At 37.6% G+C, this 26,292-nt stretch overlaps 1 protein-coding gene and 1 non-coding gene across 2 annotated transcripts; both read left to right on the top strand.

Moving 5' to 3' along the window:
- Positions 1-5,608: 5,608 nt before the first annotated feature.
- Positions 5,609-8,635, top strand: LOC111908620 (wall-associated receptor kinase 2). The gene is made up of 3 exons (XM_023904435.3): positions 5,609-6,674; positions 6,994-7,179; positions 7,275-8,635. Exons 1-3 carry the CDS (start codon positions 5,744-5,746, stop codon positions 8,492-8,494), a joined length of 2,337 nt encoding a protein of 778 aa, XP_023760203.1. The 5' UTR covers positions 5,609-5,743; the 3' UTR covers positions 8,495-8,635.
- An 852-nt stretch (positions 8,636-9,487) lies between these two features.
- TRNAM-CAU (transfer RNA methionine (anticodon CAU)) lies at positions 9,488-9,572 on the top strand. Its single transcript is given in 2 exon segments — positions 9,488-9,525; positions 9,537-9,572. It is a non-coding gene; the product is annotated as a tRNA-Met (tRNA).
- Positions 9,573-26,292: the final 16,720 nt, after the last annotated feature.

Genomic DNA, 26,292 nt, shown 5'->3' with positions numbered 1-26,292 from the left:
ATTGAGTTCCTATTAATGAGATATTCAACTCTCTTTTAGGTCGCGTAGGCCAAAAACCGCTCGAACTAAAACTCGAGTTTCGGGTCGTGCACTGTTATGCCAAATCTTAGAAAATTCATAACTTCCTCATACGAAGTCAGATTTGGGCGTTTTTCTTTATGTTCTCAGTTTAACGTATACTACAAATTTTGTTTAGATCACTAAGGATAAAAATTCTTCTATCATAAATTCACTATTTGCGTCTCTCCGTGCCGTGCCGGTTTTGCCGTAATACTTCGACGGGTCATAACTTTTTCGTTATAACTCAGATTTCCACGTTTTTTATATGTACGGAACCCTTGTAACATATACTACAACTTGGTTAAGATTAATGCTTCTAAATAATCTTCCATCCAAAGCTCATTTTTGATGCTCATCATCTCTAAATTGACTAGCCCGGATCTGCGGGCGTTACGATTATCTCCCTCTTAGGATGACTACGTCCCGGAATCATCAACGAAATAGGGTTGTATAATGACTATGTACGTTATCTCTTTATCCTAGGTAATAATCGTAACTTCTATGTTCCTTCGAATGAGTATCTAATTCTAGGACTTCTCGACTGCAGGCGATGCTCGATCTTGCACTTGCTCCCTATCTCACGTTAGACTCCAAATTATGACCTTCAAGTCACAATCTCGATCCTCACTGGATATGAACTTAAGATAAGTTTTTTTATTACTACAATGGAACGATGTGTCATATTCTAATGACCTATCATCGTATGTTGCAACGCTTAGACTCAGGTCTCTTAGAGTCTTCCAAAACAGACTATACTTTCGTTCATGTTCTAATCTCATCCTAAAATGTATCATTTCTAGCTACAATCAACTTTTCGCGATACCTGTACTGATCGCTTTTTATTTCAATCTTCTGTCTTAAGTCAGATGCAACATCGAACATGGTTCTCTGAATCATATAACATACTTATCTTAGTCGGACTCAATTTCACAAGACCACTAGGGTCGAAATAACAATCATCTTCTTAGTCATTACCGAAACAATGGTAACGACATACACTAACAAAAAAAAAATCAATTACTAGCTTCTTGGTAACCTTGTGATTTTCCCTTATCCAAGTGTGAGTCCTGTGCTTCTGATAGTATATGCCTCTACTACCTTTCACACCTACTCGTACTCGTCCCAAGTATTGTCTCGCAGCTCTCCAAGTCATTATCACAAAAACAATTTTAACATATACAAATGTGTCCAAACAATCATATAATTTTCCGTGGACTCTACTAGGACTTTTTCCATGCGTATCTTCAATCATCAATTCCGCTTCAACTTGGTTGGTGATGGAAATGTCAGACGATGGGGTAACTTCATGGATTATATCAAAAATCTTTTTTCTGCTATTCGAAAGTGTACTTCCCCTGTATTAGACGTATTATTTATTAGACGCATTCTAATGGCAAAATATCACTCTTACGATATCTTCCGATAGGTACCATTTAGTATCGTAAGCCTTCTTATTTCCTCCATTTACTTAGTTCACTACGAGTGTTCACTATGATGTTCTGCACACCAAAGCAATCGTTTGGTGTATCGAGATGAGAATATACATAGAGGAAGGTTTAGACGCGTATTCCTCCTTATTACTTCGAAAAATTACATGCTAGTTCTAATATCGTAATTAAACGTTTAGAAATCTGAACACATAAAGTTTCCAGATCCGGTCGGCAACATACCATAGATCTGATCAAACGATAGCATCATAAAGCATCGGAAATCATTTAGCACATAAAAGCAATTTAGGCATCTTCCCTAAATAAGCTAGTGCCCGTGTCTATTCAGGCGTACTTCCTAAAATATTTTAGACACACTCTTCTCGATCATCGCTTAGCATTATAAGTTTACGTCTAGAAATAAATCAATATTTCTAGTTCGCTTAAACTAATGCTCTGATACCAACTGTGACATCCCTATTTTCACGGCCAGAAAAGACCGATTATGTTTATGCTTTATAAAAATTAGAGTACCCTTCTTATAAAAATGTTGCGGAATTTGTTCCCAGAAAAACATGATAAAGATGTTATCAAAGCATTTTCGAATAAATGTATTTTTTATTTATTTTAAAACATTAGGATGCCATCGTCAATACAGAAACATAAGCATAAACAGAACTTACATTCATTATCATTAGTTATTTACATCTCCTTAATCTCTCAGTCTAATGTAACTCCATATCGACAACTGTGATACAAATAAACTGAGTGGGTCAGGTTGGAAAACCTGGTGAGCACATAGGGTTTTCAACCCACAATAATATAATTAACTTGTTTCTTCGCATAATACATGCCAAACAATTAACCCGATTACCCATCCTTATTTTCTTCATTTGATATTACCTAAAGTACTACCTTAAGCTTCATCTCCTATATCGTATTTACCTCTCATCTCTTTGCATCTCATTTCCTTATATGTTCGTTCCTAAGGACTTTTCCTACGAATCATCGCTTACATCACACAGACAAAAATGGTTCGGGGATTACTCCCTCGATACGCACCTAGTAAGGGTTGGAGTATCATTGCATGAATACGTAGTTACAACATCGTCTGAACTCGTAATTCATAGTAAGGGTTAGAGTATCATCACATGAATACGTAGTTACAACATTGCCTGAACTCGTAATTCATCACTTACAGGTTGTGAGCCTGCTGGTGTTTCCACGGGGTTGTCTATAATAGTCTGTGGTCGCCATCTATACTCTAGTAGATGACTACATCTCCAAATTGCTAGATAAGGTTATAGTATCTTTCATCCTACATCACCGATTCATCATCACCTTCCTATCATCACTTATCTCTCGTCATTTTATTTCATCACACACCAACTATTTCATCTACCCATGTTTTATCCCAACATATTTGTAGATATAAAATAAATATATATTTAAATCATTTAAAACATGTATAAAATCATTCATCCATCATAAACAGCAAGTATTCAGATAATATGCACACATAACACATAATTTATATAAAGTACTTCATATCTATGTGTAAGATGAAAGGGACCATGCACTCACTTGATAAGGTGGTGACACGGTACTCGGACAGCGCTTCGTTTACTTTAAAATAATTTTCTTCGTTGAAACCTAGTATTATTACCAATAGATTTTAATCTAATATTTATCGTGACTAATTATTAGTCTTATTATTATTATTATTATTATTATTATTATTAAAACACCGGAGGGCAGAACCATTTTGGCATATAGCACTTCTGAAATCTAACAAACCTATGCGGCCCTTTAAACCAGATTCCCCGTACCACGAGTAATTAAAAAAGATATTATAACGACACTTATATAATAATAGCTCAAATATTTATTATAAGTTTATAATAAAAATACTAATTTTAAATATAAATTATATTAAAATATGGTAAGCATAACTTACTTACAATGGGGTTTTAGCTAGGAGTCGGGCTCTGCAGGGGCAGAACTTCGTCGCTGAATCTTTCTATGAAAGATTCGTGCAGCGCTTCAGCGCTCACCTTACTATACTAAGACTATAGAAAGAGAAGTCGAATCACAAGGGACCGAAATGTTCGTGGGATAAGAAGAGAAAGACTCTTGGATCAAGAGAATGGTGCAAGAAATATGAGAGCCCAAGCCTCTTATTTATAGTAATTGAATTTACAAAAACTACCCTCCATAATTTCTTAATGACCTTATAGTTATATAAACGACTAAACACTCCTTCATTATACTATTTTAAATAGGTTTAACAATATTTATACTAAACTAATGTCGAAAATACTCAACACTAGTTTTATAATAACCGCATCGTCGATACCTTTCTAATGATATATACATTTGTATATATATATATATGTGTACGTATATATGATTTATACTTTATTTTAATACGTAAATAAGCTATTATAATTTGTAACTCGTTCATACGAACTCCATTTTTGACGTTCTTTATATCCACGCGTTGGTATTTACGAGCATTACAACTTTCATTTAGACACTGTCGGCTAATTCTCATTATATCTAAGATTTACAAAACTGTATCGAATTTATCGCGCTCGAAGAGTAGGGACCAAGTATCGTCCATATCTTTAACATATGAGCTCTACTCTTGACATTCTTTATATCCACGCATAGGTAAAACATAAGATCTAAACTTTCATTTAGACCCCGTCGACTAATTCTCGACCGATCTTAAATTTAACAATACGAAGAGATTATACTGTTAAATGTCCGCGTAAAATTCATAACTTCTACATATGGACTCCGTTGTCGTCTGTCTTTTTACCATTGAGTTCCTATTAATGAAATATTCAACTCGTATTTAGGTTGCGTAGGCCAAAAACCGCTCGAACTAAAATTCGAGTTTCGGGTCGTGCACTGTTTTGCCAAATTTTAGAAAATTCATAACTTCCTCATACGAAGTCAGATTTGGGCGTTCTTTTTTTTTTTTTTTTGTATGTTCTCAGTTTAACGTATACTACAAATTTTGTTTAGATCACTAAGGCTAAAAAGTCTTCTATCATAAATTCAATATTTAAGTCTCCCGGTGCTGTGCCAGTTTTGCCGTAAAACTTCTACGAGTCATAACTTTTTTGTTATAACTCAGATTTTCGCGTTCTTTATATGTACGGAACCCTTGTAACGTATACTACAACTTGGTTAAGATTAATCCTTCTAAATAATCTTCCATAAAAAAACTCATTTTTGATGTTTATCGTCTTTAAGTTGACTAGCCCGGATTTGCGGGCGTTACATAGTCGATCCGAGAGAAATTGGGGTTAAACCTAGACGTATTTACCATAGAAATCAGGGGAAGACGTATCAGTTGAAAGTATGATCAGTGGTGGAAACGTTACTCCGTCTTTGATGGTTGCAAATAGGGCGGTGGAGTTTCTTCAACATTTGTTGTACACCGGACCATTCCATCAACTTCGTTGTGCAAAATTCGTTGCCAAAATCGATAACATAAAAGAAATTAGGGCTTACATAATTAAAATCGAAAGTTGAACTCTCAAATGGTAAAAAATTGAACTCTCAAGTAATCGAAAATTAAACTCTGAATCACCGTGTAATCAGAACGAAAGATGAAGGAGATGAAAAAAAGGATGGCAGTGTACCTCGTTTTACATACATTGATAAAAATAAAGCTCGAGAAGATTCTTGTAATGGTGGTGAGGAGAAGTAGCAGAGAGCAGTCGTGATGGTTGAGGGACGAAAGTTGCCAAAATGTGTAAAATGTTGTGGGAAAAGTCTGAAACACATAAAGAATACTAAAGAAAGACGAAGGAGACTAAAAAAAAGAAGGCAGCGTACCTCGTTTTACATACGTTGATAAAAATAAAGCTCAAGAAAATTCTTGTAATTGTGGTGAGGAGAAGTCGGGAGAGAGTAGTCGTGATGGTTGAGGGACAAAAGTTGCCAAACTGAGTAAAATGTTGTGGGAAAAGTCTCAAACACATAAAGAATACTGTTCATCATGTCTCACAGATTTAGTTATATATATAATTACAGTCCTTCCCTTGTTCCCTTCTTCACCCAAAGTAAAAGTCAACGGACATATGAAGTCGTGATTCAGTGAATGGTTTGAAAATACATGAAATATAACAACTTGACAAAATGCCAGGTACATCGCAAATAAACAATGGAAAATAAAACCTATTTTCGTCTCTTTAAATCGTTCTCCATGGATAGAAGATCTTCCTCGATCGTCAAGAACAATGCAGTTGACCAGAAGTATTCCTGTATGTATGTTGATCTTGTTTTGCCTAGCAATCACATTCACACCGTCTACATCTCAGTCAACCACCACAAACACAACCGCAGGTGATGGTGCCACCATCACAAAAGCCGTCAACTTAACCAAACCCGGCTGCCAAAGCCAATGTGGAAACATAACCATTCCATATCCCTTTGGTATCGGTCCAGGCTGCTTTCTGAGCCGCTGGTTCGAATTAACCTGCAACACTACTTTTAATCCTCCCAAACCCTTCATCGGTGGTCTACCAATTCTAGATATCTCCGACTCTACTTTCCGAATCGCTAACAAAGTGGCAAGCAGGTGTTATGATCAATTTGGAAGCGTCGCCAATGATGAACCCATCTCCACAAGTCTAGGCTTGACATCACCCTTTACGTTTTCCCAACGAAATCAATTCACTTTAATCGGATGCGACGACATGGCCTTGTTTCTCGGCCCTCAACAAATAAACTTCACCAACGGCTGCCTCGCTCTGTGTACACAACCTGAGGAAGTCTTGAACGGGTCATGTGCTGGTGTAGGGTGCTGTCAGGTTTCGATACCGAAGGGAATGAAGTATTACTACATTTCCCTTGGTAGTGTAGCCTCGAACCACACGAATATATGGTCTTTTAATCCTTGTGCTTTCTCATTTATGAGCGAACAAGAACGGTTTACATTTGGTGGGGTGTCAGATTTAATGGACCCCAATTTCAAAACCAGGACGAAGGCTAGTGTTCCGATATTGGTTGATTGGGTGATCGGAAACTTGAGCTGCAATACAAACGCCGGTGTCTTGACTTGCCCAGTAAACACTCATTGTATCGATTCTGATACAGGAGTTCCAGGATACAGATGTATTTGCGATGAAGGTTATCAGGGTTGGCCATATCTTGATCCAGGTTGCCAAGGTTAGATCTTTTCCGACAAAAATTATTTTCCTTTCTATTATTACTAGCTATGTAAAGATAGATAACTATTTCTTCTGTTTGACTTTCAAGACTTAAGCTGCAGCGAGGCAAGAAATGCCGGTGATTTGAAATGCCAAGCAAACACTCATTGTATCGATTCTGAACCTGGAATTCCAGGATATAAATGCATTTGTAATCAAGGTTATGAGGGTCAGCCATATCTTGATCCAGGCTGCCAAGGTTAGAGCTTTGCAAACCTAATATTCTCCTTTCTATTATTGCTAAATAGAAACAAACAACTTTTCTGGTTGCCTTCAAGATATCAACGAATGTGAAGATCCCAACATAAATCTGTGCGAGGGGATCTGTACCAACACTCCTGGAGGTTACTCTTGTTCTTGTAAAGATGGCTATGTCGGAGATGGATTTAGCAATGGTCGAGGTTGCGTTGCAGAAAATTCAGATGCTGAAAATTCAGAGTTCCCGGTTATCAAATTCTCTTTAGGTAATTTCTCAGTTGTATTGTTATTGTTTTTGACGTCTTATAGATCTAATCGGGCAGTTGATTCGTCTTTCTTTAATTAACATGGTAACATGCAGGTATGGGATTTGGTTTCTTGGCCATTTTAGTTGGAACAACATGGCTGTATTTTGGTGTCAAGAAGAGGAACCTTATCAAACTCCGGAAGAAATTGTTTCAGCAAAACGGTGGTTTACTACTGAAACAACGAATCATGAGCAGCGAAGGCAGCGTTGACTCAACAAAAGTCTTCACCGCAGAAGACTTAGAAAAAGCCACCAACAACTACGCTGAAGACAGGATTTTGGGTCGTGGTGGCTATGGAATTGTATACAAAGGCATTTTTAGCAACAACTTGGTGGTTGCTATCAAGAAGTCTCGTGTAATGGACGAGACCCAAATCGAACAGTTCATCAATGAAGTCGTTATCTTAACACAAGTTAACCATCGAAACGTGGTCAAGCTCTTGGGTTGTTGTTTAGAGAGCGAGGTCCCATTGCTAGTTTATGAATATGTTTCAAATGGAACTCTCTTCAATCATATTCATGACAAAGGTACAAATTGGTTATCACTGGAGAATCGTTTAAGAGTAGCTGCAGAATCCGCAGGTGCACTTTCGTATCTTCATTCAGCCACATCAACCCCTGTGATCCATAGAGACGTGAAGTCCGCAAATATATTATTAGACGATAATTACACCACAAAAATCGCCGATTTTGGAGCGTCAAGATTAGTCCCGATAGATCAAACACAAGTAACCACACTAGTTCAAGGGACTTTAGGGTATTTAGACCCCGAATACTTCCACACAAGTCAGTTAACCGAAAAGAGCGATGTTTATAGCTTTGGAGTTGTATTGGCTGAGATTTTAACAGGGAGAAAACCGTTGTGTATGGAAAGAACCGAGGAAGAAAGGAATTTGGCGAGGTATTTTGTAATGGCACTTGAAGAAAACCGTTTGTTTAAAATTCTTGACCCTAGAGTTGTAAGGGAAGGAACCCTAGACCAACTTCAGGAGATTGGTGAGCTTGTGAAAAGATGTGTTAATCTTAGTAGCGATGAGCGGCCTACGATGAAAGAAGTGGCGATTCAACTTGAGGGTTTGCGGAAGTTTACTCAACATCCATGGGCGAACGCAAATCGACATGGCGCTGAAAATGTAAATTTTTTAAATAATGAGAACGAGCAAGACGATATTTATGGTGAGTCGGTTACTTTGTATTCTAATAAGAGTGAACTCTCTTCGAGGTTTAGTATTGATAGTAGTTTTGTATATTCAATGAACAACCCCAAATCATAAATTATTCAATATAGTCAACTCTTTCAAGCTCATTGAATTGATTTGTTTCTAATAAGGTGGTTGCTTTCATGACCGATTTTCAAGCAAAACATGGGTAGATTTTAGAAATTAGACAACATTTGATGTTTGTTTTGTAGCGTATTGTTGTTGGTTGATCTGTTTTTGTTATGTTATTTTACAAGTCTTGTTTGTTGGTCATTTGGGGAAAAGGGATACATGAAATTTAGGTGTTAGTTTTGTTGAATCACTCTGGGTGATGAATATTTCAAATGAAATGACATAATCTGTTTATTTTATTTCTGGCTATAGTTGTAGAATATGTGTATTTTTAATCCAGACATGTGAAATTGTTCATTAACAGATTCAGAAATATCTCATAAAAGGTGATTTAGTGATTTAGTCTTGAAGCTCGATAATTTTGACGGCAGAATCATCATCAACCTTTTGGCAAATAACAACACGATCATGGGACTTGATGAGACCAATGGCTTTTCCATGATCCAATGAGATGTTTAAGATTGACTCATTTGTTGCACTTGTTGACTATGCTGTTTCCAAATAATGGACTAATATAAAATAAGAAAATTGCGCGTGCCTCCCTTGAGTTCTCATAAAATTAGATGACTTTGGAATATGATTGCTGATGTGGCACTATAAAAATATATATGGAACTAAAAATATATATGGAGTGGTGAGAAATCTTACAGGATGTCGAGGATCTGCAAGTATTTGAAAGAGGCCAGCTATAAGAATAAGAGTTTGTCTTGCCTAGAATTTTTAGAAACCAGAAGAATTAGATGCTTTATTTTAAGTAAGTAATTAAATTAGACCATTTGATAATGTGTTGTGTACCTCAAAAGCACCAGTAAATGTCCATCGTAGTTGATTTGTTTTAAGCCGAGGAATAACAACAGAGATCACATGCATTGGTGGTCTGTATTTTGCTATTATTCTGAGCGTACCAATATACAAAATCATCTTAGCTTTCACATTGGGGTGGTGGCGCAGTTGGCTAGCGCGTAGGTCTCATAGCTAAAGAGTGATCCTGAGGTCGAGAGTTCGAGCCTCTCTCACCCCATCAGTTTTTTTCCTTTATAAATCTTTTTCTCTCAATGCCTACAACCGACCTTGCAGTTTTGATCAAGTGGGACATGGGTTCTGCAACAAATTTGATAGTCTTCTTGAAGTATAAATATTGATTGAATACATTTTCTGACTGCAAACAAGATTTAAAGAGTTATTAAAGTAAGCTTAGAATAGAATGAATTACACGGATTTAAGTCTTTTTGCATATTGGTGAAGTAAAATGAATTACCAGTGATCCCCTCGATAAAGATCAAACAGTGCCAGATTTCCACTAATCATGATCAAGGATCAGAGAGCCTATCTATACGTTGTTAAGAAAACCAAAATCATAATTCCACAATTATGACCAGGGCAAAAGAAAATTTAATATTTTTTTCCTGCAAAAACTAAAACCATTTGTTAGTTTTGGTACAAATGGAAGTACAATGATTTATACAATCAGCCACACTGAAGTATAATGCTTTATATAAATTTGAGAGTTGGATGGTTGATTCAGATTGCTTGTATGAAAACTTATAAGAATTTATGTTGTAAAGAAAGAAAGAAAAAAAGTGGAAGGGTTTCATACCATTTTCAGTTTTTTGCAACACAATATCCACTTCAACCATTGAAAAAAGAACTTCATAGATAATATAACAAAACATGATTCTCTTCAATAGCTGATCTTTTTGTTTAATCCCAACAAACATTTCATCAAGCACCTTATATGCATTAGTATCAGGCGGTTGCTATCAAATCAAAAAATCATAAAACTATTTGCAACATATAAACAAAACAATCAACAGGATTTCAGAGAAGAAGAATTATTAAGGATCACATAAAATCGACCCTACCATGGATTGAAATAAGAAACTATGAAATGGAAAATACTAAACTAAAAAAATCTTCAATAGCTGATCTTTTTGTTTAATCCCACCAAACATTTCATCAAGCACCTTATATGCATTAGTATCAGGCGGTTGCTATCAAATCAAAAAATCATAAAACTATTTGCAACATATAAACAAAACAATCAACAGGATTTCAGAGAAGAAGAATTATTAAGGATCACATATAAAATCGACCCTACCATGGATTGAAATAAGAAACTATGAAATGGAAAATACTAAACTAAAAACCTAATTGATTTAGTTACACGGGCTACGATTCAACAATTGTGAGGTAGAACTTCAAATCGATTAAACAAAATTTGCAATTCAAATTTCATAGAAATCTCTAACATTGTTGAGTGAAGCGATTGTGGAGAGAGGCGGTGGAGGCGCACATTGTAATAAAGAGTTTTCGAGTTTCTCTTCTTTGATTTGTTTCCTAAAATGATGAATTATATTTGGGAAGGAGATTTTTCATCAGTGAGAGCGAGAGGAAGCGGGATACGATGGGAGAGATCGGCGGTTTGAAGAAAGGGAAGGCAAGGGATGTCAATAATGGAGTGGAAGTAAGAGCGGTGGTCTACCGACTTTACCCGCGTCTTCAACCTAGAATTGCCCTCAGAGAGGTAGAGTTAAGCATCGTGAGGGTTGGAGGCAGTGGAGGTGGGTGAGGGGCGTAGACGTGGATGGCAAGCAGGGGCCTTTTGTCCATTTGTGAAGACGAAGATGAAAGAAAATGAAGGCAGAGGAGAACAAGGCGGGCTTTTCTAATTTTTGCGGATTTCTTTACCCACTAGCTACTAAGGAGGAAAAAGACGCGCCTTCGAGTTACCTTAAAAAATATAAAAATACGGATAATCTTAAGACACGCAAAAATAAGTGTCGTAATCCTTTTAAGAGATGATATTTTGTTTATGACACCCACTTTTATGTGTCATAAATCCAATGTGTGTCATAGTTCTCGTGTCATTAAAGGGGTAACGCCCCAATTTCCCAAGGATCAATTTATGGGTATAAATTACCATGAGTTCAGGGCTACTCGACGAGTTGGTTGCCTAACTCGCTGAGTAGCAACGAATTGGTTCACGAGTTTAAGTGACCTACTCGTCGAGCCCAAGAGGGGACTCGACGAGTAGGAGCTGGAGGATGAAACCCTAATTTCGGGGTTTTGCATCCCTTGCAGCCCCTTGAGAGCCAGAAATAGGATGCAAAACCCCTAGTTTGTGTGAGAACTTCATTTGAGTGTGTTTGAGCTTTGGAAGGTGAAGTTGGCTTGAAGATCAAGAAGCTAGCAGCAAGAAACTCGTGTGGATCTATAAACTTGCCTCCTCTAGCTTCATTTTGAGGTATCAGTTCGTGATCCTAGCTCTATTTTCCTTCTAGATCTCTCTTGGGTGAAGTTGGGGTTTTTACATTGATTATGGAGCTATTTCTTGGTGTATAAGCTAGATCTGAAGTTGCAACTTCAGATCTACCCTTCTTGGGTTGCAAGTTCATAAAGTCTGAGCCTTTGCATAGAATGAACCCTTCTTAATGAGTAAAACCCCATAACAAGCTTGGATTTGTCATTTAGAGCTTCTAGAGCCTTGCATGCACGTAAAGCTTGCAACTTTACTTGATAAACATGTATTGGGAAGCTGGATCTAGAATTTGGAGCCTTAGCATGGCTTAAAAAGCCTCTGTATGGATAAAGGACTGAAGGGACTCGGCGAGTCGCATGGTCGACTCGGCGAGTCATATGAAGATGGACACGAACTCAACGAGTTGGATGAACAACTCGGCGAGTTCGATGAATATTGTCATGAGCTCTGCGATTCGGGTGAGTGGCTCGGCGAGTCGGCTGGGGTTTCCCAACCTATGGTCACGTAAGAACACAGCGAGTGGTAAAGGGGAAAACTCGGCGAGTTGATGAGTTATGCAAGAAACTCGGCGAGTAGCTGAGGGTACACGACGAGTTGAGGTCAACATGGACTGTTGACCTTGACCATTGACCGTGACCTTGACTGAGGTTGACTGAGTTTGACTTCTGAGGGGCATTTTGGTAATTCAGATATTTACAACAATGGACCATTGATGGTTATAGGTGTTGGAGACTCGTACAGTGCGTCGGGAGTGTAATTTCATGGTACAATCAACAATGCGACAGTTGCTAGGTGAGTTATTCTCACTATATCAACAGGGTCTAAGGCACCAAGGCCGGCCCTTCTTATATTGTATGTTGGTATTGGCTTGATATGTTTAGTAACCTGGTTTAGGTCGGTATCCCGGTATATAGGTGTTGGATATAGTGTCTAAGTCCATAACTATGTTTGGTATGTACTTGACCCGACCCGGCATGGTCCATTTGGGTTGCACTTCACCCGAACAATTTATGGATAATATTTGAGAATAGTACAGGTTATGATTTATTAATATATTATAAGTTCTAATATATTAATATAAGATCATATTATTTAATTAGTATTGATCTATAATTAATCTAGGATTAATTTAGAGATCAAAGATATTACTAATTAAATATGGGATCCTATATTTATATAGTGTGGGCTAATGCTTATTTGGAATGGGCTAGGCTTGCATGGGAAAGTCCATGGATACTCCATGTAGCTTTAACCCATGGATCTCATGGAAATGAAGAGACATGGATATTAGGGTTTACATGGATGTAACCCTAATCCATCACACTATATAAAGAAGGCTTTGGTTCTTGAAATCATACTAGTTGACACTTGTTGAGGTGAGGGCCGATTTCAAGATAGTAGTGACTATTCTCTCAAAGTTCCAAGTTTGTGGTGATTTGTGATTTCCATTTGAGGCATCCACATTATTGGTGCTAGGCTCTAAAACTTCAAGGAATCAACTACAACTACAAGGTAAGTGTTTCTACTAGCTTTATTTGATTCAAGTTCCCCATGCCATGCTAGTTAGGATATGAACCTTGGAAAAATAATTACTTGCATGTATCTTAGACAAACATAGATCCAAGGTTTATTAGGGTTGCATGTACACTTAGGAAGTGTTAGAATGCTCAAAACCCATCAGTGGTATCAGAGCCTAGGCTTGTTTGTTTGATACTTGATGCAAAATAGTTGAAAAAGTCGAAAAACTTGTTGTCTGCCTGATGAACTCGCCGAGTCCATGGGGGGACTCGCCGAGTTCATGTGTATCTTCAACCTACTCGCCGAGTAGGTTCATGCACTCGGCGAGTAGAAGCCACAGAGTGCAAATTTTCGACTTTAGTTGCTGGAAATGGACTAGAAACATTACCCTAAACTGTTTGGTACTTGAAAACTTGTTTTAGATGGTGTAATGTCTTTGCTAATCCATTTACAGCAACTTGTTATCAAAATTATAAAGTTTTATGTGTAATTTTTGATTCATGAAAGTGTTCATATTCATGTTCTTGATCTTATGATGTTTAGATGATCATAGGAATTATTTGTAACCTATGTGGTAGTTTAATTCTTGATCATAATGTGTTTTAATGGAGTCCATAACTTGTCCTCAAGTTATGGAAAACCAAAAGTCACTTGAATTTAAAAAACCATTAAAAGAACACAAGAGTTAGAAAAATGAAGAGTCTTCATTTTTATTACTCTATTAAACTCATAAGTTACAAGAAATGAAAAGTTTTGAAAGTTTACAAAACTTGCCCTCAAGTTTTGGAACAAGTAAAGTCATATTAAAACTTTAGTTCCAACCCTTAGAATTTTAAAAGTTAAAATTCAACCCTTATACTTATATTATTATGATTTAATAATTTTATATATATATATATATATATATATATATATATATATATATATATATATATATATATATATATATATATATATGTATGTATAAGAACAAAGTCGTCTTACCGCTAGTACGTCTCATTCACGAAGCCGATCTATAAGGTGGGTATAAGGTTGTTGCCTATAAAATGACAACTTAATGGGTGTCCACTCTCACCCACCGCTTGCTTGACCGGTGGAGGGTCGTTAGCCGAACGGGTAAGACAAGGACTTATAAATTCTCATTAAAAGTATGATGAATATTATAAAGTAACTAAATGTTTTATTAAATTCTCAATCTTAGTTACTTTAGGAAAAATGTGAATAAGGTGCTAATCCATGAAATTACACTTTACACTTTGTCTAAGTCGTTAGTGGAGCGTGTGTGGTTAACCGGCACACTAACTTGGACTTAACAAGGTAGGTAAAGGGTGACTTAATATTTATCATAGTATCGATGGAGCGTGTGTGGTTAACCAGCACATCGATTGAGGGGTAATTTATTAAGGGTACCAAGTAATTTGCATGGTTACTTCACACCTCGTTTTGTGATCCTCGGCATCCCAGTCACAAAACTTGGAGGGCACACTCGAGATTGAAACATGCCTTTAAAAAGTTCATTGAATCTCAAAAGAATCTAGGAATTTCTAAGTACCAAATCAAAAACTTAATATTTAATATTTCGTTTTTTGGTGGAAATTGGTGAATCGTCATTCACCTACCTTTCAAATATGTTATTACTTAGACTACGGCATACCACTTCTAAGTTATAATATATTGTGATTGGATCCTAGCCTTAATACTACATTTGGGTGTTTTATTAAGGACTATCTCTATATCTAAACTAAAACCTTCTTTCTTCTTTTTCAGATGTCTGCAAACACTACTGCTTCTGGCTCTAATCCCAATGGCTCCTTTACCCTTATGAACTTATGTGGGAAAGTCACTGTTGATGGATCCAACTTTAATGAATGGATCAGAAACATCGGAATGATTACTCGCTACGAGGACAAGGAATATGTCCTTGATAAGGAACTTAAGGAGATTGATGAGTCAGTTTCTACTCCTCAAGAGATCGCTGAATTTAGGGCACATGAAAGAGATGCCACCAAAGTGGCATGCATCATGATGGCCACAATGACCGTGGATCTCCAAAAATCCTATGAAGATTTCTACCCCTATGAGATGCACCAAGACTTGATGGAAAGATACCATTAAAGTGCTCGTCAAGAGAGGTATGAAATCATCTCCTCCATGATAACAACTCGCATGAAGGATGGTGAACCCATCACGGGCCACATGCAGAAAATGCAAAGATTTGTGGACCGTTTGCTGAAGCTTAATGTGAACTTCCCTGAGGAGCTTGCAATAGATAACATTTTGCACTCCTTACCTTCATGTTATGATCAATTCCGCATGACATACCACATGAACAAGGAAGAGGTCACACTCAGCAAACTTCAAGGACTCTTAAAGACCGCGGAAAGTGGTCTTAAGGGTAAGGCGGTTGTTACTACTCCTACTCCTACAAACTCTACCCCTGTCTTGGCAATCGGGAAAGGACGAGGGAAGAAGAGAAAGAGTTCTTCGAAGGGTACCAAGGTTAGGACCCTTGATGGCTCTTCTTCAAGTGGAACCAAGAAAGGTTTCATCACTCCTTCTTCTGACCCAAAAGAGGCTGAATGCTTCTATTGCCATGAAAAGGCACATTGGAAGCGGAACTGCCCAAAGTACCAGCAAGATGTAAAGAATGGGAAAGTTAAACCCAACCATACAGGTATTTACACTATCATTTCTAATAACTCACCCCATTCTAAATCTTGGGTCCTTGATACCGGTTCTGGTATTCATATTTGTTGTGACTTGCAGGGACTAAGAAGAAGTGAGAATGTGGAGCAAGGAAGAATAAACTTAATCATGGGGAATAGGAAAGTTACACCTGTCACCAAGATTGGAGTTTATACTTTGTCGCTAAGTAGTGGGTTTAGTTTAGATTTGAATAAATGTTGTTATGCGCCAGAAATGGCAAGAAATATTATTTCCTCTCATGCATTGTATAAACAAGGTTTTACCTTTTCATTTAATAATGAAGTTGGTTCTATTGAAGCTTTCTTTAATAATGTTCTTTATTTTAAAGCATTACCTTGTGATGGCGTGTATGAAACAGTATATGTGGTTGATAACTTAGGAAATAATGTGATGTGTATTGATTCTATTAATAATAATAACTTGGATAAAGCATCATTATGGCATTGTCGACTTGGACATATAAGCAAGAAGCGCATAGGCCAACTCCAAAAGGATGGAGTCTTGGAATCATTTGACCTAAAGTCAGATGATAGTTGCGAATCGTGCTTACTTGGAAAAATTACAAAGTCACCCTTCACAGGTTCTTGTGAGAGGGGTGAAGGTTTGTTGGACCTTGTACACACGGATGTATGTGGACCATTCAAACATGCCACAAGGGATGCTAATCGTTATTATTTGACTTTTATTGATGATTACAGTAGATATGGATATGTCTACTTGATCAAGCATAAGTCAGAGACTTTCGAAAGGTTTAAGGAATATAAACAGGAAGTCGAGAATCAATTGGGTAGGAACATTAAGATGCTTCGATCCGATCATGGTGGTGAATATCTTAGTTCTGAGTTCCTCGACTATCTAAGGGAATGTGGGATAGTCTCACAATTGACACCTTCCAGGACACCACAGTTGAATGGTGTAGCTGAGAGGCGTAATCGAACCTTGTTGGATATGGTTCGTTCCATGATGAGTCGAGCTTCGCTACCAATCTCATTTTGGGGGTATGCCTTAGAGACTGCCGCCCATATCCTTAATCTAGTCCCTACAAAGAAAGTTGCCAAAACTCCTCACAAGATGTGGACTGGTAAAGTACCCAAACTAGACCACATCAAGATTTAGGGTTGCGAAGCTTTTGTGAGGCGCGAATCTCATGATAAGCTAGAATCCCGAAGCGAGAGGTGTATTTTCATCAGCTACCCATAAAGATCCTTTGGTTACCTCTTTTACAGACCTAGTGATAATGTGGTCTTTGTAGCAAGAAGAGGAGTCTTTCGTGAGAGAGAATTTATAAGCCAAGGAGACAGTGGGAGGCAAATTGACCTTGAAGAACTTCAAGAGTCAAGTGGTGAAGGAACTTCAAACCCTAGCCCTCAACTTGAGGAGGAAACTCCTGTTGAGCCAATTGACGATTTTGTACCTCTGAGACGTTCCACGAGAGTTAGGAATGCACCTGAGCACTACTATGGTTTTCATATTACTATGGAAGGTGAGATACTTATTAGTGATGAGACACTAGTAGGTCTGGATGAACCTAACAGTTACGCGGAAGCATGGCAGGCCCCGAGTCTACGAAATGGAAAGAGGCTATGGATAGCGAGATACAATCCATGTATGACAATCAAGTTTGGAACTTGGTTGAGAATGTACCAGGTCGTAAGACTATAGGGTGCAAAAGGGTCTTCAAGAAGAAGACCGACATGGATGGTAAAGTACACACTTATAAGGCTAGACTGGTTGCAAAGGGCTTCTCTCAAATTCCTGGAGTGGACTATGATGAGACCTTTTCTCCAGTAGCCAAGATTAAGTCTATTCGAGTTCTATTAGCCATAGCTGCATTTCATGACTATGAAATATGGCAAATGGATGTCAAAACCGCTTTCCTTAATGGAAAGTTGGTTGAAGATGTTTACATGAGTCAGCCAGAGGGTTTTGTCAACAACGAGTACCCTAATTGAGTGTGTAAGCTTGAGAAATCCATTTATGGAATAAAGCAAGCACCTCGCAGATGGAATCTTTGCTTTGATGAAAAGGTCAGGGAATTTGGCTTTTCTAGGAGTGAAGATGAATCTTGTGTTTATGTCAAGGCTAGTGGGAGTATAGTCAGCTTCTTGGTATTGTATGTGGATGACATACTACTCATAGGAAATGACATCCCAACTTTGCAGGAAGTTAAGTCCTGGCTTGGGAAGTGTTTCTCTATGAAGGACCTAGGAGAAGCTGCCTATATTCTAGGGATAAGGATTTTGAGAGACCGGAGTAAAAGACTAATTGGACTTAGTCAAAGTACCTACTTGGACAAAGTGTTGAAAAGATTCAACATGCATAACTCCAAGAAAGGTGAGTTACCCATTCAGAGTAACGCCAGATTGAGTAAGACACAAAGCCCTAGTACTGAGGCTGAGATAGCAGAAGTGAGTCGGCTTCCTTATGCTTCAGCTGTAGGATCGATCATGTATGCTATGACGTGTACTCGAACTGATGTAGCCTTTGCTTTGAGCATGGTTAGCAGTTATCAGGGGAACCCTGGCAAGGAACACTGGACTGCGGTAAAGAATATCCTCAAGTACCTACGAAGGACTAAGGACTGGGTCCTTACCTTCGGTGGGAGTGATGACTTGAGAGTTGTAGGGTATAGTGATGCTAGCTTCCAGACTGATAGGGATAATTTCCGCTCTCAGTCGGGCTGGGTCTTTACCTTAAACGGAGGAGCAATCACTTGGAAGACTTCCAAGCAGGAGACAGTGGTTGATTCCACTTGTGAATCAGAGTATATAGCAGCAAGCGAGGCAGCAAATGAGGCTATATGGCTAAAGAACTTCATTGGAGAACTTGGAGTTGTAAAAGAGCCAATGGAGATTTTCTGTGACAGCAATAGTGCGGTTGCCTTAGCCAAGGAACCAAGAGATCATGGGAGATCCAGACACATTGACAGAAAATATCACTTCATCAGACATCGAATATAAGAAGGAATTCTCATGGCTTAGAGGGTATCATCGGATGAGAACCCAGCAGATCCCCTCACGAAGGGACTGAGTAGGGTTAAGCATCTCCAGCATGCTCGGAGCATAGGGCTGAAGGATGATATGAGTTTTAGTAGTTAGATAAATTATGAAATTTGTAAAGTGTAATTGACATTAGATGATGAATAAAAAGTGTTTTATTTATGAGTAAAGTGTTGCTATCTCTTGTCAATCGTTTACTATATTTCTTTTGCATGTTTTGACTTCCAGAATAATTATGTTTGGTAGATCATATTATTCAAACCTCCACAGTCGGTCATATGTCGGAAGTAGGTATGAATCAAGACTGTCATGATTGGTTGCAGAGGTCTAAGGTGTTGGACATGGCTACAACAATCATGAGTGCTCATAAGTTCTGAGCATTGGACTCAACCCACGCTCGCTGGAATCACTTCATGGAATTTTATCTCGAGTGATCGTGAGACGGTAATATCATATAAGTCTTCAAACCTAGAGATATGATTTGTTACTTACAAGTTGGTTATGCATTGATTGTACGAAAATGCATTGGTAACTCGATGTTATAAAACGTGCCTTTGTGTATAATTCAATGAGTGGTAGAACAAACATATGAGTCGAAGTTTATCTGTTCCTTCTTGGATTAGAAGCTGATATCTGGGACCCTTGATGATTTTGTTTTGACCTATGTACCGGGCCCGGTCAGAACTAAGTTGATGTGTTCAATTAAGTTCTTTGTCAAACAAATCAGAAATCGGGAAACAAACTACTGGACAATAAGCAAGACATTGTTCCATGTATTTGTCCGGTTGATATCTAGAATAGAGGATTATATGATCACTTATCTAAATGGCGCGTTCTAGTTCAACAGAGTTTAAAGAGCTACGATTGTTGATCGGTTCCTGAAGTCATACTTGCAACTATAGTTATTAGACTTATCCAAGTGGGAGACTGTTGGATATAGTGTCTAAGTCCATAACTATGTTTGGTATGTACTTGACCCGACCCGGCATGGTCCATTTGGGTTGCACTTCACCCGAACAATTTATGGATAATATTTCAGAATAGTACAGGTTATGATTTATTAATATATTATAAGTTCTAATATATTAATATAAGATAATACTATTTAATTAGTATTGATCTATAATTAATCTAGGATTAATTTAGAGATCAAAGATATTACTAATTAAATATGGGCTCCTATATTTATATAGTGTGGGCTAATGCTTATTTGGAATGGGCTAGGCTTGCATGGGAAAGTCCAGGGATACTCAATGGAGCTTTAACCCATGGATCTCATGGAAATGAAGAGACATGGGTATTAGGGTTTACATGGATGTAACCCTAATCCATCACACTATATAAAGAAGGCTTTGGTTCTTGAAATCATACTAGTTGACACTTGTTGAGGTGAGGGCCGATTTCAAGATAGTAGTGACTATTCCCTCAAAGTTCCAAGTTTGTGGTGATTTGTGATTTCCATTTGAGGCATCCACACTATTGGTGCTAGGCTCTAAAACTTCAAGGAATCAACTACAACTACAAGGTAAGTGTTTCTACTAGCTTTATTTGATTCAAGTTCCCCATGCCATGCTAGTTAGGATATGAACCTTGGAAAAATAATTACTTGCATGTATCTTAGACAAACATAGATCCAAGGTTTATTAGGGTTGCATGTACACTTAGGAAGTGTTAGAATGCTCAAAACCCATCAATAGGATGATGCTATGTTTAGTGACCTGGTTTAGGTCGTTATCCTGGTATATAGGATGATGCTATGTTTAGTGACCTGGTTAGGCCAGTATCCTGGTTAGGATGTTGTTATGTTATATGATCTGCTAGATCGGTTTGTTTATATATGGACTGTTATGTGATTATTTGTTTATGTGCACATGATTGTTGGTATGGGGGTTGGGTTGAGGCGGGTCCTGCTTCGTGCTGTAGGCCAATATATCCAGGGTGGACAGGATAGACTGTAGACCTGGAAGGGTACATAGTCAGGCCAAAAGCCAGCGAGCGGTCCGGATAGGTTGAAGGCCCAAGAGGGCGGTCCAGACGTGCCGAGGCTCGGAGGGTGGGCCAGATAGACTAAAGGCCCGGTGAGGGCGGTCCAGTCACACTGTAGACTCGGTATGCATGATTGTTCTGTATTTGATATATGATATGGTTATGGTATTATGAGGTTGGTATTTTGGGGAAACTCACTAAGCTTTCGGGCTTATAGTTTCAATTTATTGTTTCAGGTACATCAGGAGATCGTGGCAAGGCAAAGGCGTGATCGTACCGCTCCTCATATTTCATGATTTTGTGATTTGGTTATGGGGATACTCTGATGTTTAAACTATTTTGAAAACAAGTTGTAATAACTTAATGGTTTTTGAATGGATTAAAAAGTTTTAAATTGGCGTAAATTTCATGGGTGTTACAAAAGGCTAGTCTCTAGTGTGTGTGCTACAAAATAAAAATAGTGAAGGAGGTATTAATTAATTATAGTTATTGGTACTATGGATTAGTAAGTTTGTTGAATCTTTGACATGTATCCAAATACTGATAACGTCACTTATTGAGGTTATTTAACTTAGTGATCCTGGTGGTAAATATATATATATATATATATATATATATATATATATATATACACACGAATACCTACTTTTTAGCATTGAATGATAATAACAATATCAATATGCAAGGGTGTTTGGTGCACCCACACCTTATGTAGTGATGATGATTAAGAGAATGATGAGTAAGTATGTAACATGGGAGGAGACACACATATAGAAGAACATCTTTTATGTACAAGATTCTATAAGAATTTGTGTAGTAGATATTGATGCCATCACTTTTACATGTGGTAAATGGTAAAATTACGGTAAATCTTATAAGTATGTGATAACAACATTGTGAAATATTTTTTCCAATAATCACAATTTTGTTCATATTACTAGAACTTATATAGTGTATCGATCTGGTTTCATACCGAGCAACAACATTGCTTCTCCACCTCCTCCATCTCTATTAGATATACCAATTAAGATGATGATCATTTTGCACCTACAGTTTAGGGAATACTTTATGTTTGGGTTTTTCATTCAGAAGAAATTTAATTTATTTTAGTGAAATCTACCTTAATGTTATTTTATATCTACTTTTATTTACAATAAAATAACATATGTACCAAAAAATGAACCGAAAAGAACACATATGTTACATATTATCGCTAAATATCACAATAAATTATATATATATATATATATATATATATATATATATATATATATATATATATATATATATATATATATATGATGTACTTCTGACTTGCATAAGGTGGACCCAAGCAGTAGCTTTATGAATAAAAAACAATTACATATAGGCTTCAATTATTTCAAACATATGAAACCATTTGAACGCTCAGAGAATCTCATGTGTTTGTATGTTGATTTGTTTGAGTTGATACACATATGTTTATGTTCAACCGTTTTAATAATGAGCCTTTGCATATTATATAATTGTAACAACCTAAAAATCCAAGGTAAAAATTTCATTTTTAATATAGACAAAACATAGATAACATTTATTCCAAACATTCCAAAACATCGTTAGTTAAAACATTTATCAGAGTTCATCCCAAAATCATTCATTGCGGAAAACATGGGTCTGTGCATTGCGATCAAGTCGGGCCCCTTTCTTTCCAAACTGATGATACCTGAAACAATAAACAAAACTATAAGCACAAAGCTTAGTGATTTCCCTAGAGCATACCCCACGCACAATCTACATAATCATATAATTCATATTAGCTATAAAAGTTATATAAACCATATAAGCCATGCATACATAAACCTGTAAGGATGTCATGGGCTCCCCCCAGGGTCTTACACCTTCGTGTCATGGGCTACCCCACATGGTCTTTACCTAGGAATGCCATGGGCTACCCCCACATGGTCTTACATCCAATGTCATAGGTTGCCCCACATGGTATTTACCTAGGAATGCCATGGGCTACTCCACATGGTCTTACATCCAATGCCACGGGCTCCCCTTGGGGTCTTCCCTGCCAATATCATATATAATCAAATAGCATATTATGTATCACAGAAGTATCTACACATAACACGTACATAAACTTGTAAGGATGTCGTGGGCTCCCCCAGGGTCTTATACCATTGTGACATGGGCTACCCCACATGGTCTTCCATGCAAGTATCACAAAGGTAACTAGCATACCACATATCATATATCACTAGCATACCACTTAGCATAAAGCTAACTATCATACCACATATCCCTACTACAGCTAGTGTACCACGTAACATAAAATGGGTCGGCCTTGGTGCCATAGACCCATTGGTATGGTGAGAAGACTCACCTTGAATGCAGAAGCTTCACGAATGACATCCTTAGTTGCTACCCTACCAGCTTCCCGAGTTGTCACTATCAATCAATCTATATACCCAATTAGCAATTGGGTTCTAATCCATAACTATAACTTCATACCCGGGGTAAAAGTCCATTATACCCATATTCTATTCCTTGACCAAAACTTTGGCCCGAGCTATAATCTGAAAGGCCCCAAAGGCCAATTAATCCACTAATGGCCCAATTTTCCAAATTGGGCCCAAACCTAATAGTCCACAGCTAAATATCAACCCCAAAACTTGATGGCCTAATAGGGCCCAAAAACACTAAGTCCAAAACCATAAAATCCATAAAGGCTCATTAATGGCCTAATTTTCTAAATTGGGCCCATACTCCATATTGAACCCCAACCCAAGGTCCAAACACCTTCCTAGCCCAAAACCTTTCACAATGGCCCAAAAGTCTCTCCTTACTAGCGGGCCCAAAGTATATCTCCAAAACTATCTAAATGGGCCATATGGCCCAATAAGGCCCAGCCATAGCAACCATGGCCCAAAACAAATAAATTGGTCCACCAATCCAACCCAAGTCCAGGCCCAAAACCGGTCAAGGCCTAGAAAGGCTTACATCCCACAAGAAGCCCAAAATCCTTCTGAGTGCGTACGTTGAGCATACCCCTTCAGTACGCTTAGCGTACTAGAGTTTGGTCAGTACATGTTGCGTACCTGCTGCTACGTGCAGTGTATAAGTCAATCATGCACAAATGGCTATTAAGCACTTGATACCTTAAGCCAAAAGCCCAAACCACAGATCTAAGTCCATCCTAACGTCTAAATCCATAAAGTCACAGACTTGGTGACTTTGCATGTCCCACATAAGCTCAAACTCCAAAAATGATAACCTACTTCCATGAAAATGGTCTTAACTCATACATGAACCCATTAAGACCTCCAAGATGGCAACTTTCGGCCTTAGGGACTCATTTAACACTGAGAGTGGCAACCCTAAGTCTAAGAACCGGATTTGAACCATAAAGCTTCTTCCTTGGGACCAAAAACTAACCAAAACTCAAAAATGGTAGATCTTAGAGATGAATGATCAAGTTCAAAGCTTTATACCTTCATCAAGATGAGAATGAGTCCTAAAAGCTAGATCCATAAGCTCCTCCTTGATTCCCATCTCTGCAACAAGTTCTATCTTCTTGAAAATGGGCCAAACATCCTAAAAATGGACTCCATAAGCTCAAAATGTAACCATGAATGACATATGATGATTTCTAGGGTTTTAAAGGGTGGAGACTGAAGATATTAGGGTTAGGTTATGAGATAAGGAGCTTAAATAGGGTCCAAGACCCTAAAATAGGGTTCTGATCTGACTGGCGTACGCCCAGCGTAATTCTAGTACACCCAACATACTCTGAAGAATATTCGCGACCATCCTGGTCAATACGCCCAGCGTACTTCCTTTTTCACTAGTACGCCCGCGTACTCGGCTAAGCCTGAAACCCTCGAAACTTTTGAAGACCATAACTTTTTCATTATAAGCCCGATTATGACAATCCTTATATCAACGAAAAGGTAACAAGAAGCCCTACACTTCTAACAACTCAAATCTTTCTTAAGACCTTCCGAACGAGAATCCATTTTCCACAAAAGCCCGAACTGACAGTTTACCGAAATACCCCTGCGCTCCAAAATAAGAACCGAACACCCAGATCACTTCTAATACATCACCCGCACCCAAATGGGCCTAGATCTTACCTTTTTTCAATAGTCATAATCCTTATGATGACCGATCTTCGGACCACAGCCTCAGACTAGGAATCGATTCGGAACAGGATGTTACAATAATGATAACTTCTTATGCTCATCGGCTTCTACAAGTGGTAATGAGATTCGCAACTATAATAATTGCTCTTCTGCACAATGATACCCACGAATAATTCTGAACGCGATGCCATCAACAAGAGCACGTTGCCTAATATTAAGTCGATCTAAGTTATTTTCTATTGCCACTCACAAAGCATTTGATCTTGAAGAGTGAAAGAAAAAATATATAGTTTAAGACAATGAAATGGTTTAGTAAAAGATAGTTAATTAAACATAAAACATTTTCAGAGCTGCATATGATTTTTTGTAGCGTATGCAAAAATAAAGTATACAAATAAGGTGTGATAGAATTATGTTAATCCATTTTAACAGTGATAATTGGAATATTTTGAAAAACGTTAACTATCCTATTTTGGAGATTACAAAATACGACTTACCAATATACAAATATCGAGTGTGATATGACTATTAATAGATCTTTTACAAATAACACAATGATTAAAAAATCAGCTCAAATGGAGTTTGTATGCAACGTTAACAAGGTTTAAAGTTGGGTCTTTTTTATTTTTTTTCACCAAGTAGCCTACCACTACTTTGGAGCTAAAAAGGTATGGTTTTCCGACCTCAAAATTTAAAGTGTGATATGTCTATGGATAACCCTTCTTACAAATAACACAATAGAAAAAATCATCTCAAACGGACTTCTAGTTAAAGAGTTACGAAGGTTTAAAGTTTAGTAAAAAGTTAAGATTTGTGCATATAAGACTTTTGCATGTTTTTGTAGTCAACTACTAGATTTTCACTACCTACAAACAAAAGCGATGTCGTTTAAAAAAATCACAAGTCATAGCCTACATGCCCACATTTATTTTTGCAAGTAATAGCATGTGGAAATTGTGCTTATTTTTTACATTTTTCTGATTTGTTTGGAAAAACCTTTGGGTATCGGATATTATGGTCGTTCTCTAAGATAAGTTATTGTTTAATAATTTTAGTTATCACTACTTCCGATTCTTCACCCAAAGTAAACGTCAAGGGACTTATAAAGTCATGAAAGCTTAGAAAATACATGAAATATAACAACTTGAC

The sequence above is a fragment of the Lactuca sativa genome, chromosome 8 (genome assembly GCF_002870075.4).
Source record: "Lactuca sativa cultivar Salinas chromosome 8, Lsat_Salinas_v11, whole genome shotgun sequence".
NCBI classification, from domain to species: Eukaryota; Viridiplantae; Streptophyta; class Magnoliopsida; order Asterales; family Asteraceae; genus Lactuca; species Lactuca sativa.
Note: the sequence above shows the minus strand (reverse complement) of the source record. Positions and strands in the feature narration are given on the sequence as shown.